The 15,694-nt window shown below is 32.7% G+C and overlaps 3 protein-coding genes across 5 annotated transcripts; all 3 read right to left on the bottom strand.

Moving 5' to 3' along the window:
• Positions 1-339: 339 nt before the first annotated feature.
• LOC140956042 (eukaryotic translation initiation factor 5A-like) lies at positions 340-2,913 on the bottom strand. Its single transcript, XM_073411966.1, has 5 exons — positions 2,633-2,913; positions 1,601-1,723; positions 1,437-1,493; positions 1,280-1,354; positions 340-733 (listed from the first exon to the last, which is right to left on the bottom strand). Exons 1-5 carry the CDS (start codon positions 2,753-2,755, stop codon positions 632-634), a joined length of 480 nt encoding a protein of 159 aa, XP_073268067.1. The 5' UTR covers positions 2,756-2,913; the 3' UTR covers positions 340-631.
• A 2,570-nt stretch (positions 2,914-5,483) lies between these two features.
• Positions 5,484-10,646, bottom strand: LOC118042994 (mitotic checkpoint protein BUB3.3). 3 transcript variants are annotated; one of them, XM_035050774.2, is made up of 10 exons: positions 9,790-10,646; positions 9,569-9,705; positions 9,063-9,145; positions 8,243-8,494; positions 7,861-7,933; positions 6,936-7,016; positions 6,781-6,862; positions 6,580-6,680; positions 6,089-6,203; positions 5,484-5,827 (listed from the first exon to the last, which is right to left on the bottom strand). In XM_035050774.2, exons 1-9 carry the CDS (start codon positions 9,892-9,894, stop codon positions 6,113-6,115), a joined length of 1,005 nt encoding a protein of 334 aa, XP_034906665.1. In that variant the 5' UTR covers positions 9,895-10,646; the 3' UTR covers positions 5,484-5,827; positions 6,089-6,112. The 3 variants fall into 3 exon arrangements, with proteins under 3 accessions (XP_034906665.1, XP_034906666.1, XP_034906667.1); XM_035050775.2 differs by having other exon boundaries at positions 5,484-5,744; XM_035050776.2 differs by having other exon boundaries at positions 5,484-5,686.
• A 148-nt stretch (positions 10,647-10,794) lies between these two features.
• On the bottom strand, positions 10,795-13,106 carry LOC118042995 (cell division topological specificity factor homolog, chloroplastic). Its single transcript, XM_035050778.2, has 2 exons — positions 12,854-13,106; positions 10,795-11,548 (listed from the first exon to the last, which is right to left on the bottom strand). Exons 1-2 carry the CDS (start codon positions 12,944-12,946, stop codon positions 10,937-10,939), a joined length of 705 nt encoding a protein of 234 aa, XP_034906669.1. The 5' UTR covers positions 12,947-13,106; the 3' UTR covers positions 10,795-10,936.
• Positions 13,107-15,694: the final 2,588 nt, after the last annotated feature.

Below are 15,694 nucleotides of genomic sequence, written 5' to 3'. Positions count from 1 at the left end.
CCTTTTAGAGCATGTTTTGTTTGAAAATATAATTACAATTACTTTTAAAAAATATTTTTTGAAAGGCCGTTTTGTTTTGCCTTTTAGGACCTGTTTTGTTTGAAAATATAATTACAATTACTTTTTAAAATATTTTTCATGTACAAAATAATCAAAATAATATATTTTTTTATTTTTTTAAAATCAGCATATCATAATATATATATATATATATAAAATATTTTTAACAAAATACAACCACGCTTTAATCAAAAAGGCAAAAAACTTATTTACTCGTCAAAGAAAAAAGAACCCAACAGAAATATAGAAGGGAACGCATGCATCACCAGGACGCCGGAGGAAAAGAACCGGAATCTATAGGAAATAAAAACTGTAATTGTTTGAAACCACCACAGGTGCCAAGAAGAGTATGCAGTCTTGCTGGCAGAGTAAACTTCTCCACACCAAGAACCACAAAAATATCATAAGGCATAAAACGCCACTCAAATAATGGCAAGTCTTCATATAAGGGAAGGCCGCATCTAGTACGGAATGTTCCTGAAACGGAACCAATTCTCAAACCCACATAGAACCACTTGCTAAACTACAACTACCAGCCGTCAACCTTGGGCGGCATCAAGCAGGGTACATTTTACTTCGGGCCAACGTCCTTGAGGGCGCAGATCTGCTCCTCTCCCATGGAAGACATCACAGTCACAACAAGATCTTTCCCCTCGCCAAATCCATCCTTGATCTGCATAGCAAGGAAAAAACATCATTATCTAGATTCGGTAGTTCACAAATTATCCAAACTAGCTTCACTTGCAACAGGAGATATTTCAAATGGATGGAAAACAACAGCACAGAAACTGAGGCACATATGCAAAATTATGGGCTGCAGTTTGGCATTGCGTTCAACACGAGGTTGGCCAAATTTTGAAAATTGTTTTTTTTTATTTAAAATTATTTTTTTTATATTTTTGAATTGTTTTGATGTACTAATATCATAAAATAATTTTTTAAAAAATAAAAAATATATTATTTTAATGCATTTTATATCAAAAAACACTTTGAAAATCAACCACTACCACTCTCCCAAACACCCCTGTATGGCCAGCACAAGACTTTTGCTGCATACCAAAACAGTTACAAAGCACAAAATATACATGCAGATTGGGCAATCATAATTTTTTTTTAAAAAAAATTCATTTAAAGGGCAAAGAACAGTTAGAATCCTGAGAGGCAGCACAACCTTAATGCCTAATTGAATTCGTAAGGGAAAAACAAAATGTCCACTAACCTGAGAGAGGAGACTATCATCAGTTGGGAGCCTCAGGTCATCCTTAGTATTGCCATTCTCAGTCAGCAAGCTCACCTGAATTTTAAATGCAGATTAGACCCAAGTTCAACTAGCCTACGAAAAAAATCATACACGTAAAAGAGACCACGGAACATACAAATCCATCCTCTGAGATATCAATCAGCTGATAGTCAGTACGGTTGACATGGGGAACCTGCAATGCAATGGAAAGAGAGATTCAGATCATGAACAAGTTTCAGTGATACTTACTGAAAAATCATGTAAAACAAACTATACAAGAAAAAATAAAAAATTGCATACATCACAGTTGTGGGAAGAAGGAACAATATCTTCAAGCTTTTTTCCATTGAAGATATCAATTGCAACAAAGTGACATTTGGCATGGCCGTGCTTGCCAGTTTTAGAGGTAGAAACCTCCACAACCTGTGAAAGAAAATTAAAAGCATGTCCTCGTTAAGAATCGTTATAAAAAACCAATAAGAGGAATGAAAAGGAAAAGGACAATAGCATCTCTAAAGAACCAATAGGATGGTTAAATTGGGTTAAAAAAATATGATATAATGAATTACATACGACAAACAGCCCCTCAGATTTCAAAATAAATAGCAAAAATTGCAACACGTTCCATGGAAAAATATCCAAATATAGCAGACAAAATAATTTCTAATAGCCTATGAGCAGATTCCACTGAACTCGTATTTATATTAATTAGTCCAACCATCCTAAAATCCCAGGTTCCTCAAATAATTTATTCTATCAAACCCAAATTAAAGTTCGATCATGTTGTTGGTTTTATGTATTTTTTTCCTTACAAAACTAACACCAGCAGTAGGGTTTCTGCCTGTGAATTTAATTTACCCAAGTTATTATTCGACAAAAAAACTTCAAATTTTCTTAACAGTTTATTATCAGATCTAAATGATCTATTTATTTTCACGTTCGCTTGTAAAGTTCACTGCCGCATCCAACACAGAACATAACTGAGGATAAGCTCCAGACCATTAAAAACACTATCGAAAAGAATCCAAATCAAAACAACACACACAAATAAAACCCATTCCGATCCAGCATTCATATAAAAGGCATGCATAAATCTGAAACAGAACTAAACAAAAAATAAATCATAACACAAGAAAAATAAATAATCCATTCCCAACCAACATTCATGTAAAAGGCGTGCATAAATCTGAAACAGAATTAAACAAAAAAATATGTATAAATCTGAAACTGAATTAAACAAAACAAAAGGAATACATACAGATCTAAAATAAAAGGGTAAAAAAAAGAGATCTAAAAAAAGAGGAAAAAATGAGATATATGAGGAAACCAGACCTTGCAAGGGCGATTCTTAATGACAATGTAACCGTTCTTGCGAATGGTACCAGCTTGTTGAGGGTAAGTTTTCGAAGCTCCCGCATCAGCTTTTGACTCGAAGTGCTGCTCCTCGTCAGACATGGCCGCGATTGTTAAGAGAGTTGCAATCACAAAACAAACAAAATACCGATAGAGAAAGGATAGGGAGATAGTGTGAAGAGCAACTGATTTATCATTTGTGCTATTTATAGAGGATGCATTTTTAGATGAGTAGAAGGTTTTTAGGGTTTCTAAAGTTGTGATTTTTTTTTTCCAAGATAGCAGTGATTTTGGGCAAGTTTGTACCGTTGATTTAAGGGATTAACAGTTAAAAATGGGTTATTTTGAACCATTGGATTTAAGTGATTGACAGTTAGTACGGCATGCCTGGGGTAATACTGTTTGGGATGGGCTGAGGTGCTTGCATTTGTTATTGTTACTGAGATTTGTTTGATTATAGAAAAGTTTTTGAAATTCAAATTTCTTATAATTTTTTACTTCAATACATTTATTTTTTATATTATTATTATGGCATTTGATTTGAAATGTGGAAATTTGTTTTTGTACGGACACTAGTCCGCATTATACAACTTAATTTTTAAGTTTGCTAAATTAATTAAAATATAATTTTCAAATCTTTTTATCCTAAACCGAGATTATCACCCCGATAACCCAGTATAATTAAATGGTCACACAGCAATGCATATACGCTTATTTTTTTATAAAAAAATAATAACATTTTAATTGACAAATTTATTATCACCTTGTTAATTTAAATATATTTATCTTATTAATAGTGTTTTAAGAGGTTGAACAATAGAACTTAACTAGTTTTTTTTTACTTGCAAAATATAAGTTGGGTAATTTTTTTAAAATCTTTTTTAAAAATATAAAAACATCTAGTTAAAAATTTGATACATGCTACATAAAAAAAACTTTTAAAGTACTTAAATATTGACATATTAGATGACATTGTTTTTAAAAATTATATATTAAGATGACAGTGTGTTAAATTGACTTCGGCCAATTATAGTTAACCTATGAAACCTGTAATTTGAGGCAGGAAAACGTGATAATCCTATGAAACCTATAAACAAATCATGAAAGTCAAGTCAATCATGATGAAGTAAATATTAAAAGTAAAAAGTGAGAAGAATAAATTAAATCTAAAAAGACAGAAAAAAAAATGACACAAATAAACCTAGATTAGTGATCGGAGCTACATTACAGGCTAGAGGAATTTTAACTAAATAAAAAAAAGAAGAAGTCAAGGCAATGTAAGTGTTTCCAAACAAGTCAAAAAAATCCAAAAATCAAGTCATTGAGTTGCTTGTGTTTCATGAGATCATTTAATTCAATCATATGTAAAAAAAAAAAAGACAATTCTAATTTAATAATATAAAAAATCAGGCAAACATGAGTGAATTTTCCCATCATGGGTTAATTTTCTAAATTTAAAATATGTGAAATCTTAGATCTTAGACTGGAGTTTAAACAAAAAATCCCAACTCATAACTAAATTTAATGTTGAAAATTAAAAAAAAAAAATTCTAAACTCAAATCATCAAGTCAAATTTGGCAAGCTCAATTATTTTAATAATATAAAAAAAACTTTAATTTAGTAGTACGAGAAACTATGCAAACTTCGTTAAATCTTTTACATCTTGATTTATCTTCTAAATTTGTAATGCATGAAATCATATACTGAGCTCAATAAAAAAGTTTAATTCCTAAGCAAATTTAATATTGAAGAATGAAATAAAAAATATGTTCCAAAAATATACAAAAACAACAATAAAAAAAATATGGATTAAACTTCATAGAAAAAAAAAACAGAGAATGAAATTACAAAAAAAGATATCAACTTGAAAGATCACCTAAAAAAATTAACAATAAAAAAGGTGAGAATTAAATATAAGAGATTAAAAAGATTAAAAGACAATAAAATTGAAAATAATTTTAATTTAAAATAATTAATTAAAATAAAAGAATTGCAATTAAAATAAGAATTGAAATTCCAAGAAAAAAATAAATTGAAGGGTTATAGGAGCATCACACTAATCAAGGCAAAGAAAGAAGAAAAATATAAAAATATTAATTTGCTTATAAAACTACATGAAAAATATGAAAAAACTAAGATGAAAGTAGATTTTTTTTAAAAAAAAAATCTAAAGACTACATAATCATTACAATATACTTGTAAAAATATCCAACGAGCATCTAGACCCAAGTAAACAAAAATTTTGCTTTTAAAGCATTTAAGTAATTTTAATGCACCATAAGATAAGAAAATACTAAGCTACCCCCAATTAAATAAATAATAACCTATACATCTATGAAAAGACGTACTTATCTCTAATAGAAAGCTTTGTGTTTCATGGTGAGAAGACCAAACTTGTCACTTCACTATTTCAATTTCAATGAATAGTGATTTTTCTCTTGAGCTACAATAATTTCCCATAAAGCTCAGTTTATGTTAACAACAGTTGAAAATTACGTTCCAAATAATACTTTATGAAAATTTATTATTATTATTATTAATAATATTTCTCGTATTGTTTTATGTATTAATATAAAAAATAAAAAAAAATACCATTTTAATATATTTTTAAAAACTATTAGCAGCACTGCTGAGTAATAAAATTGGAACTTCAAATCTTTCCGAACACAACCAACAGCCATTCCGTTTCACTCATCGCCTCACATAAAACAAATCCTTCTTTCCCAGTATCCGAGTCCATTCGAAAACAGGGAGAGAAAAAGTGAAGAGTCGAAAAAGGTCTTACAAGTTAGTACCCACAATTCAGCTGTGCATGTATCGAATTAAAGCTGGACAAAAGAACCATTGTATCGACTGGTATCTGTTACAGATACAACGAATTTTTACATAGTTTAATAAAAAAGCACCCGCTGTTTCTAAAAATTCTAAACTCAATCATTTTGCAGTCACAAATCACTCCTCTCTCAGTCACAAATCATCAGCTCTAGATTTTAATGTTACAAGCATTACACCATGATTAGCCTTGGATTTCTCTGCAAGGAGAAATACCAAACCTTCAGTAAAGAAGCCAAGGAGGTAAATCCGCTACACCTGCTCAAGAATGCGGTGCACTATGTAAGGACATAAAAATATGGACGCCACAGTGTGAAAATGGTTTGGCCGTTTTGAACAATCTGAAATACAAATAAATGAAGGGACAAGGTAAATGACCACAGCCAGCAATCGTAAATGAAATGACTATGCACTTTATCCTCCACATTTTGCAGGTTGGAACAAGCTCTTGAGAACGAAAGGGCTAAAGTAATTCACAAAAAAAAAGGGAATTGACTTCCTTTATTAATATGTGGGCACCAACATGCCATCTAGTGTCACTGTTATACGCAACTACGATAAAAATTGCAAAGCAGGTTTATTTCTAAAATTGGATTTATTACCTTCTTTACCAAGCATACTAAAGCTCATTTCCTACTTGAATCTCTTGAAACTTCAGGAGAATATCCAATGTCGCTGCCATCCATTTTCTGAATAAATATTTGAGGGGGCACCTCCCTGTCATGGAAAAGTCACATTGATAAATATGCATGGTCAGGCAATTTGATCAATAAACACGTATGTGGTAATGCCATGCCACAATCAAATACGAGAACATTGTTGTTGTGGTCAGGTCTCCTTGGATCATACAGCGCGGATAAAGTGGAGTAGATATGAGAAGAAAAGGACAAAAATATTCATAATTAAAAAACTAGATTGGAGATTGTGAATAGATGCATCAAGATGTTTTGGAAAACCAAATGACAACAATGAAAACAAAGTAACCCAAGCATAATAGATACGAAAGAAACACGATCATGATTTCTAGCATTAATATTTTAGAAGAGTATAGTAAAACAAAATCACAAAGCAGTTGGCTACAGGAGTGGCATACGTTTCATTAGCTTCTTGGTATGTGTAGCTTGATGCAACAGCCAAAAGTTGCCCCACATGGTTGTATGATAAGGATGCCACACTGTTTGGATATCTAGGAAACTAAAAACAAGACGAGAAATTAACCACTTTTAAAAGAAGTATGATTGAAAAAGAAATTATTGTGCAGCTAACTATTATACTCTGATCAGATGGAATATACCTCATGTAATTTTCTTTTACTTTGAGCATCCCATGCAGTAACATAGCCTTCATTATCACCAGTGACAAAAGTACCACCCATGCTAAATCAGAAACATTCATCAGTTTTAGTTTCAGAGGTACACAACGGCAAACATTTGACTTGATTGCACTTACAGTGGATTGAATGCTATGTCATTAACTGATACTAGATGTGCTTTTCCATCCTTTGTCTTAGGGTGACACCGAAAAGTGTATCTGCAGTTCATTTTGAAATGCACAAGGCAAAATTATTAGCAAATTGTCCACATCAACATCCCAAATATGCAGATGCTCAGAAAACATAGAAAGGAACACACCAAACAAACACACACACACACATATGATGAATACCAGCTCAATACTTTGTTCTGCAGCTTGAAAGCAAACACGTATCACAATGATCAAATTGAAATATCCAGGGCACTAAGAGCAAGATTGCAACTTTGAGAACAAATTATGGAACTCGCAGTTGATATCATCACTAATAGGAGAAACTATATACTACTTGCATTAAAAATGTATTTGATGATGAAGGATTAGTATCTCAACATCAGTACCTTAAATCCAACTTCTTAAGTGGAGCAGTGAAACCATAGAAGTATATCTAGTCTAGTGCACATGTATGTGAAAAAACAAAAGAAAAATAAGGGCTAAGTCTCTTTGCTCTAAAAGATTTAGAACTCAATAACCAATAGGATGCAATTCCATTCTGCTTGTCAAGTTCTAGCTTAGTAATATAGTTGGAAATATCCTATGATCTCTAGGATGCCTCATGTATTATAGAACTCTTGTCACATTTGCAGAATTGTCCTTGACCTTGGGATAGGATGATAAGAATGTGGAATGGCATTAAGTTCAGTCTTGGTTAAAAGTAAAAGGAAAGCGTGTTGACATTCTGAGGATCTGCACTGTGAATAACTTTAGCAGTGGGGCGAAAAAAAACACAAATACCTCTAGCAAAACAAAGAATCCAAAGATTAACAATAATTGGAAATGCACTAGAAATTTGAGATCTTCAACAAATGAAGCATGCTTGAAGAAATATAAGCAAAAGACTGACCTGATGGAATTTAAATTTAATGGATTTGAGATCTCTACAGCTACCCGTCCATCTATTGATCCAATTGCATATCCTTCAAGAAAAAAAATCCTATTTCAAAAGATTGAGAGGGAGAGGGGAAGAGAAGGAAAAAAAGGGAATATAATGCCTTTTAAAATGGTTATAGGATGATTTAAACCTTCTTACCATGCCATATATATATATATATATTACAAGTAACCACACACTTGATATATATGATAGAAAAACAATTACAGTTTGTTTGATTCACTTTTAAGGAATTATTATGTTCTAATAATAATGACATTCCCCTCAAAGGAAGTTTTCTACCAGAAACTACATGCTGAAAAATACAAAGCTCACACTATCAGTATCTTAGTACCTCTGGTATATGAAGTTGAAGCAACACATCTTATCCCTACATCCATAGATGATTCTTTTAAATCAACTGCTCTTTCAAAGTTCCGCAAGTCATATATATTCACCGCTGCTCCAACAGCTACCATCAAATCAAACCCAGAGACAGAGATGGACTCAATTTCTGCATCTAGATTTCTGAAGAGTGTAAGAGGATTTGCCAAGCGGACATCCCAAGACATTACCTTCTTGTCCAAACCAGCTGAAATCACTTGACCTATATAACAGTCGAATAGAAAAGAATCATCAGAAACTCTGTCAGCAATGGGGCAGCAAGGAAATAGCATATCCATGAGCAAATAGGGGGGAATGGACTCTTTGTATGTCTTAGCGCCCATCTTCTACAACCATATATGTTGCATCGCCAATCATACATATCATAATGTTACAAATTATGATGCAAAGAACAGAAACCCTAACCTTTAAAAAGAAATCAAAAGGATGGAAAGCAAGATCTCTAGATTCTACAAGGTGGATGGATGGTAAAATCCCCAACGAAAATGCATGCAAAGGTCTTATTTTTGGTTGCTTCAACTTGGTTGTCTTTGATATTCACCCTTTTTGTGTATAGTTCCAACATGTTAACTAGATATATGACTGATCATATTCTGCAAACAGTTGACGGGATTTAATAGTGCTCCGTAGAAATATAAAGATCTCCAACAAAAAAAATATAATGTTAGGTTGAGCACGCATATCTCGTCTTGCAGAAAATTACAAAAAAAGAAAGCAATATGTGTCAAATTCGAAGTTAAATTCGTGTGAGCATGGTACAGGTAGCTTACATGTTTCAATAGAGTATCCCACACATGCTGCTATATCCTGATGATTTCCAATAGCATCATTAGTTCCTGAATGCAAGTCATACCTAGAAAAATTTGCCCCGAAAAGAGTCAATAAATAATGCATGAAAACCATGGCATACCACCTCAAACTACAAAAATAAGTAAAACCACGATTACAATCCAAAGATTTTCTCTCCAATAAAACCATGGTAAGCAAAAGCATAATCAAGCAAATTAGCCCAATTACAAAAAATAACCAAAATCACTACACGAAGAAAAAACGCCAGCAATGTGTACCAAAAGTCAAAAGAAACCTTTCAAAAACGTAGGCTACTGAAATGCTAAGCAAGTTATGATCATTGTATTGGAAGCAATTATTCAGTCGGAGTTAACAATGACACAAATTGATCCATATTAGAATAAAGAAAGATAAAAATGTAGGAAATACAACGAAACTGAAGCCGGGTTTTACTTTTAGAGTTCAAGTTGTTTTAACAACAACAAACCTTATAATGGAACCGTCAGAGGCAGCTGTAAAAGCCACAGACTCAGTCTGGAAACAACAATCGAGAAGCGCAGCTTGTGAGGGAGCAGGAGCTTCTAATCTGAGCAGAGAGCTATCCACATCGTATAATCGAAGTTTCTGCAGAGTCAAATCACATAAAAATAAATGAAGCAATTTTGAAGGGGAGTAATAAATAAATAAATAAAATAAGCGGGTACTGACGGAATCCCAAGAAGAAATGAGGAGATTATTGGATTGAGGGGCGAATTGGACCCTGGAAAGTGCATCTCCGATCGGGTTTTCAAAATTTAAACACTCGCCGCTCATTTGGGGGTATATATATATATATAAAGGAGGTGTTTGAAAGTTAAAAGAAACAAGAGGGAGAAATGGAAACCTATGTGTGGTTGGTTATTGTGATGTGTTGGAGATAAGGGAAGCAACTGTGCTTTCAGTCTTGAATTAATTAATTTGCCCTAATAAAGGAAACCACAGGATGTAAAGAGGGGAAGTGGAGGAGAAGAAAAATGTTTATCCAAGGGAAGTACACAACCAACTGGAAGTGTCTTGTTTTTAGTCGTGGTGTCTAAGATGTCAACTGAAATTGTTATAATTATGATAATTTGTTTACTAACAAGTGTGCATGATTGGCAACTGGAATTAGGGCACACTTTTAATGGACAAGCACACCGACCAACTTCAATGTTTCCGATCCATCAACCTCCATATTGTGAACCTGAAGCAAAAGCTGTCCTCTCCCATGCCTTGAGGAATGAGGATCTGAGGAGATGGCAGCAATATATCTTTCAGTATCTGGAATGGCCTGGACAATCGCATTGGGATCCCCTGAGATTTCTCTAAATCTCAGATGGGGACTAACCATTTTCAAATCAAACCAAACCCAAAGTAAGACTTCAAATTCAACAAACGTCACAAACACATTGAAAGGATACGATAAGATACATGGAAGAAAAACACAATAAAGGGATATACGAGTTGGTTTGTGTTGTCGTGCAAACTGATTCATTGGCAAAGGACTAGAAATTTAATCAACATCACAAAAAATCATCAAATCATTTCCTTTGCTCAAATCACCAACCAGCACACCACAGGCTACCTTCTGATGATAGTGAAACATACAAGTACAGATGCACACACAGTAAACCTAAAATGATTCTAAGATGCCAATTCACATGCTCCAGTGTCATTAAGCCAAACATCCAAATCGAAGAGAGTTCAAAAGGAGCAAAATCTTCAACCACTCAAAAGTAGTTTCATATATACAGAGTGAGATTATCTTTGCGGCTAAAGATCCAAATATGAAAAAGAAAAACGTTTGATACTAGCCAAATCCTCCTTTGTTTTCCTCTTAATCATAGAACCGTGTTCTTTCATCTGGGAGGTAGAAATCAAAACGAACATCAACAGAACCAGAATTTTCTCCAGTATCTTTGTACTCAATGTTTGTTATTGATCCACTCTCTTCTTCCTGATATCCTGGCTTCACCCGCCGTACAGGCACCGTCACAGAGTACACAGTCCCAAGATCTGTATCAGTTGTGAAGCTCAGCTGAACTTTATCCTGTGATTCTATCTCCACAAATTCTGATAGAGCATGCACAATGTTGTTCACAATTTTCCGTTTTGCCTCATCACTAACTGCACATCTGTCAGAGAAGAGAATCATCTTCAAACGCTGTTTGGCAATCCTTGCATTTGAGCTCTTTCTTTGTGTTGGTGAAGGGAATATTATCCTCCAAGCCAAGTTCAAACGCTCAAAGAAGCTCATGTTTATGGTACTTAAAAGCAACCTTTCAGCTTCTTGATTAATAGCAGTTGAGGACAGTTGATATTCTTCAGCAATTCCAGCAGATCGTTTAAAGTGACCATGCATTTTACGGCTGTCAAACACGCCACCAGGCCACTTGAGCATGTTTTGAGAAGTGCCACATCCTCCATTGAGGAAACCAAGGAACTCGACCTATACATTAGAGAACAAAAGACCTAACTGCAGTGAGACATACAACAATACAGATGCCAAATTCTGCTAGCCAAAATATTTCAATACTAAAAATACATAGGTGTGAAAAAACAGGGCAAAAGATTTTCTGCTAACTAAAGTAGATTCCACAAACGAATATCATAACATCTATCTGAATAGCATTTGGTCATCCTGCATCCATGCTGTTTCATTTTACTGAATGTGGCATGGTTTATATATATATTAACCAAGTCTTTGTTTTTCTCCTAAGTAAATGCAGAATTAGTATATATACCCTCAACTTTAAACAACCCAGCACTCCAAATTTATTTTTTCTCACTGCTGTGTCTCAACTCTTCAAAATCAACCAGTAAGTCTTTCATCGTATTCCTATTACAAGGTGTTCATGTAACACCATCTGCTGCCATGCATCCACATCAACCAAATTAAAAGCACAAAACACCGCATAATCGAGTTATATATATAGAGTGAGATTGAAATAAACAGAAAATAATTGTGATAGAGGCAAAGTAAATTTTATCACTTGAAGCCCGTTTAATTTATTATTGTTTTCTCTATTTCTAACAGTTTGTGGTATTGGGCCACTCCCATTGCTGAGAAATTTGCAGTTTAAATGCCTCTCAATTCTGCAGTCTAAGAAATTATGTGTGGAAAGATCAAAAGTTAACACAATTCAACGTATCCACAGCATTGGACAAATGTTTCTTAAAGTTTAAAACAAGAAATGCTCAGCCTTAAGAGTATTCAAATCTAAAGCCAGGATATGAAACCTGTATAAGAACTCATGCCAACAATTTCACTTCACGACAATCCGGTTTCAGAATACATCAGTGTGCCAAATACATTACGGCAAGCAACTTTCTTAACCATCGATTTTGTAAAAGATTCTTTTTCTCCTACTTTATTGTTAACCACTGCATAAAGATTTAAAAAATTTCAGATAATATGTAGATATGACACATGATCTCATATGCACTGAACTCTATACTCTATAGGCCAAATAACTATGAACCAAGGTCACCAAATGAAACAAGTAACGATACCCATGACTTACCATCCATAGCCAATTAAAAATAACATTTGTATGCCCCCGTTTTAGTAACAAAAAGCCAGTCTTCCGTAAAAAATAACCCAAAACCCCAATTCTCCCCCATTTCATTTCCCTTTGTATTTCTCAAATTCCTTAACCAAGCAGATAAATTGGCATAGTAGAGGAAGAACAACAGAAAACACACAAGAAAATAGAGATAATTTAACAAGGTAACAGGGTAGAGGAGTAGAGACCTTGGAATTTGAGGGAGGCAAAGAACATCGAGGAGGGTGTTTAGAGTAAGAGGCCAGTGTTGCCGAGACCCTCAGATCTCCTGATATCGCCATTTTCAATTGTTGCAACCTCTCTTCCTCTCTCTCTCTCTCGCTCAGGCGCTCACACGCGTACACTCTCACTGCTCTTTTTCTGCTGGCGGAGTGGCAATCCTGATTCTCACGCTGCCTTCTACAGAAGCAGTCCTAGAGTGATAAATGGCCTCTTCCAACGACGGCGTTTTTGTTTGGTTTGGCTTGCAATTATTTTGTTGTTGATGACCCAAAAGCTACTCTTTTTTTCATTACAATTTAAAAAAAAAATATATAGTTGTTGGTTGAATTAAAATACATGTTTAATTAAAATTATAGTTAAAAATATCGGTGAATAGAAAGAAGTAACAGTGTTTGTTTAAAATCATTGTAGATAATATAATAACTAAAAAGAACATAAAGTAATTTCATAGCTTCAAATTTATAAGAAATATATGATTATTAATATATAAAAAAAATATAGCAAAATAATATTAAGTTGCTAGTTTAACAAAAAAAAATACTAATAAGAAATGTATAAATTACAAAGCTGGTAAGTAAGAATATAAGCATTATTATTAACTATCCATATTATAAAATATAAATTAGTTTTGTTGTTTTATTAAACTACAATCTCATCACGAAAAATCATTGATAGCTTGTGATATATATATATATATATATATATATATATATATATATATATATATCTCCATGGCAATAAAGCATGATCATCTATTCGTGCAATCTCAACCTTTTATAATGGTAAAATCATCATACCGTTCATTTAGTTTACTTTTCATTCTCACCAAATTTGAACTTTGTTTAACTCTTTCCATCCATTTTCCATTGACAAAATAAATTACAAACCTTTTCTTTTTATTTAAATACAAAAGGACAAGATAAAGTTAGTTAAAATTATAAATCAGAAAATAAAAATCCAAACCCCCCCCCTCCCGGTCCACGATCCTCTCCGCCGTCGTCCTTGTCAAATAATCCATCGCGATTGGAAAAATTAAACAACGCCCAGCAAGCAACGTGCACAGCATCTTCATTTGTTCACCTCTGCTTTTTCATTCCTCCCCCCTGCCTCCACACGACACCTCTGCAGCACACAACCACCATAAACATTGAAGTCTAAACACGCCACAAACATACATAATGACAATTGACACAACAATTAATATTTTCCCTCCAGCACCAAAATCATGCACCCAGGCATTATTAAACACGCACCCAGTCACGCTACCATCTCCGCTGCTACAAGCAATACCAAGTCTCGCCAATTTTATCGTCAAAAACCCGTAACAGATCTCATTGGAGTTGAACCATATACTGGTTCTAGTTTGGGGCATAAGAAACATAGCGGGACGCTAGGGTTGAACCGTATACTGGTTCCAATTTAGAGCATGTCGTTGGCACAAAGACTGGTGGCTAGGAGGGCGTCTGTCTACGCAGTTGCGGCTGTGTTTTATTTAAAACGCAGCTATTTGATAATAAAAAAAATTGATTTATTATGCATTGGGTCCATGTCATTTTTGCGTTTAAAATGCTGAAAAGAAAAAGCTACGAAAACATGCTTTTCATGCACTGTAGCAGATAAAAAATAACGAATGGTACAATTCACTGCACTGTTCACGAGTGAATTGCACTGTTCACGTAAACAGTGCAACTCACTTGCTCTATCCGCAGTTTTTTTTAGTGTGTTAATTGTATTGATTTGTTTTTTTTTTTTTTTTTTTTTTTTTAAAAAAAAAACTAGTTTAGAGAATTAAATTCATTCGCGATGTGAATAATATTTTTTTTCAAAAAACTAGTATAGAGTGAATTAAATTCACTCGCACAGTAATATCAATTTTATATATGATAATATTTTATCTAATTTTATTACACGCTTAAAAAATTATAAAAACTGTAGTTGTTATCGGATGAATTTTGTACGTAATGGAATTATAAATAGTTTAATGGAATAATAAAAAATATTTTATATAAAGTATTATTTTTTTCATGATGTAACAGGAGTAATTAATTTTACAATATTTAAATTTAAAACCATCAATATTAATATATTTTTTAAAAAATTATTTTATAACCTAAATTTTAAAATCATTCTTAACCAGACACATTAGATTACTTTTTCTTCAACCTCAATTTCAACCATAGTTTTAACCAAACACCTATTTTTTTAAACCAACCTCAACTAAAAGTACTTTTTATAAAACAACTTTTTTTAAAACCACAACCACAACAGCTACCGCAATACCAAACACACTTATCTCATAATCCAATCACAATTTGTCACATGTTATTATTTTCAATTTAATCAGTGTTCTTTTTTTTTTTTTTTTTATAAAAATTTTATTGGTTTTTAATTTCATTATTTAATTCAATTATGGTGTATTTTTTTAATTTAATCTTTATTATTTTAAGTTTTTTTTGTCTTTTTGTTAATTTTTTGTATTTCAATTTCACCTTCTTGTTAAAAATTTATAACTACCTTTTAATTTATTTTTTATTTTTATTCTTATTTTTTTATTCAGAGTTGACTTAAATTAATTATTTTTAATTTTTTATTTAATTTTATTATTTTATATTTAATCAATTGAAAATTTAACAACATCATTTTTTCTTCTAAGTTATCGTACTTTTTTAAATTTCAAGTTATCATAAATTTTTTTATTGCTTGTTTATCGCGTTGTCTATTTGTTTCCATATAATTCAAATAAACCGCAGTTTTTTTTACCCATCACATGAACCGCAGTTTTTTTTAATAACACGATGACGACATCT

The sequence above is a fragment of the Populus alba genome, chromosome 10 (genome assembly GCF_005239225.2).
Source record: "Populus alba chromosome 10, ASM523922v2, whole genome shotgun sequence".
NCBI classification, from domain to species: Eukaryota; Viridiplantae; Streptophyta; class Magnoliopsida; order Malpighiales; family Salicaceae; genus Populus; species Populus alba.
The sequence above is the reverse complement of the archived record's forward strand: the minus strand, read 5'-3'. Positions and strand labels throughout refer to the sequence as shown.

What these genes read in the sequence shown, in the direction of transcription:
- LOC118042994 (XM_035050774.2), bottom strand. Translation starts at nt 9,894, where the DNA reads ATGAGCGGCGAGTGTTTAAATTTTGAAAACCCGATCGGAGATGCACTT. An exon ending in TCATTTCTTCTTGGGATTCC is followed by an intron (nt 9,706 to 9,789) that starts GTCAGTACCCGC and finishes TTGACTCTGCAG; the next exon opens with AAACTTCGATTATACGATGT. An exon ending in GTAAAAGAAAATTACATGAG is followed by an intron (nt 6,681 to 6,780) that starts GTATATTCCATC and finishes TCTTGTTTTTAG; the next exon opens with TTTCCTAGATATCCAAACAG.
- LOC118042995 (XM_035050778.2), bottom strand. Translation starts at nt 12,946, where the DNA reads ATGGCGATATCAGGAGATCTGAGGGTCTCGGCAACACTGGCCTCTTAC. An exon ending in TGCCTCCCTCAAATTCCAAG is followed by an intron (nt 11,549 to 12,853) that starts GTCTCTACTCCT and finishes TCTAATGTATAG; the next exon opens with GTCGAGTTCCTTGGTTTCCT.
- LOC140956042 (XM_073411966.1), bottom strand. Translation starts at nt 2,755, where the DNA reads ATGTCTGACGAGGAGCAGCACTTCGAGTCAAAAGCTGATGCGGGAGCT. An exon ending in ATATCTCAGAGGATGGATTT is followed by an intron (nt 1,355 to 1,436) that starts GTATGTTCCGTG and finishes TTTAAAATTCAG; the next exon opens with GTGAGCTTGCTGACTGAGAA. An exon ending in ATGATAGTCTCCTCTCTCAG is followed by an intron (nt 734 to 1,279) that starts GTTAGTGGACAT and finishes CTTGCTATGCAG; the next exon opens with ATCAAGGATGGATTTGGCGA.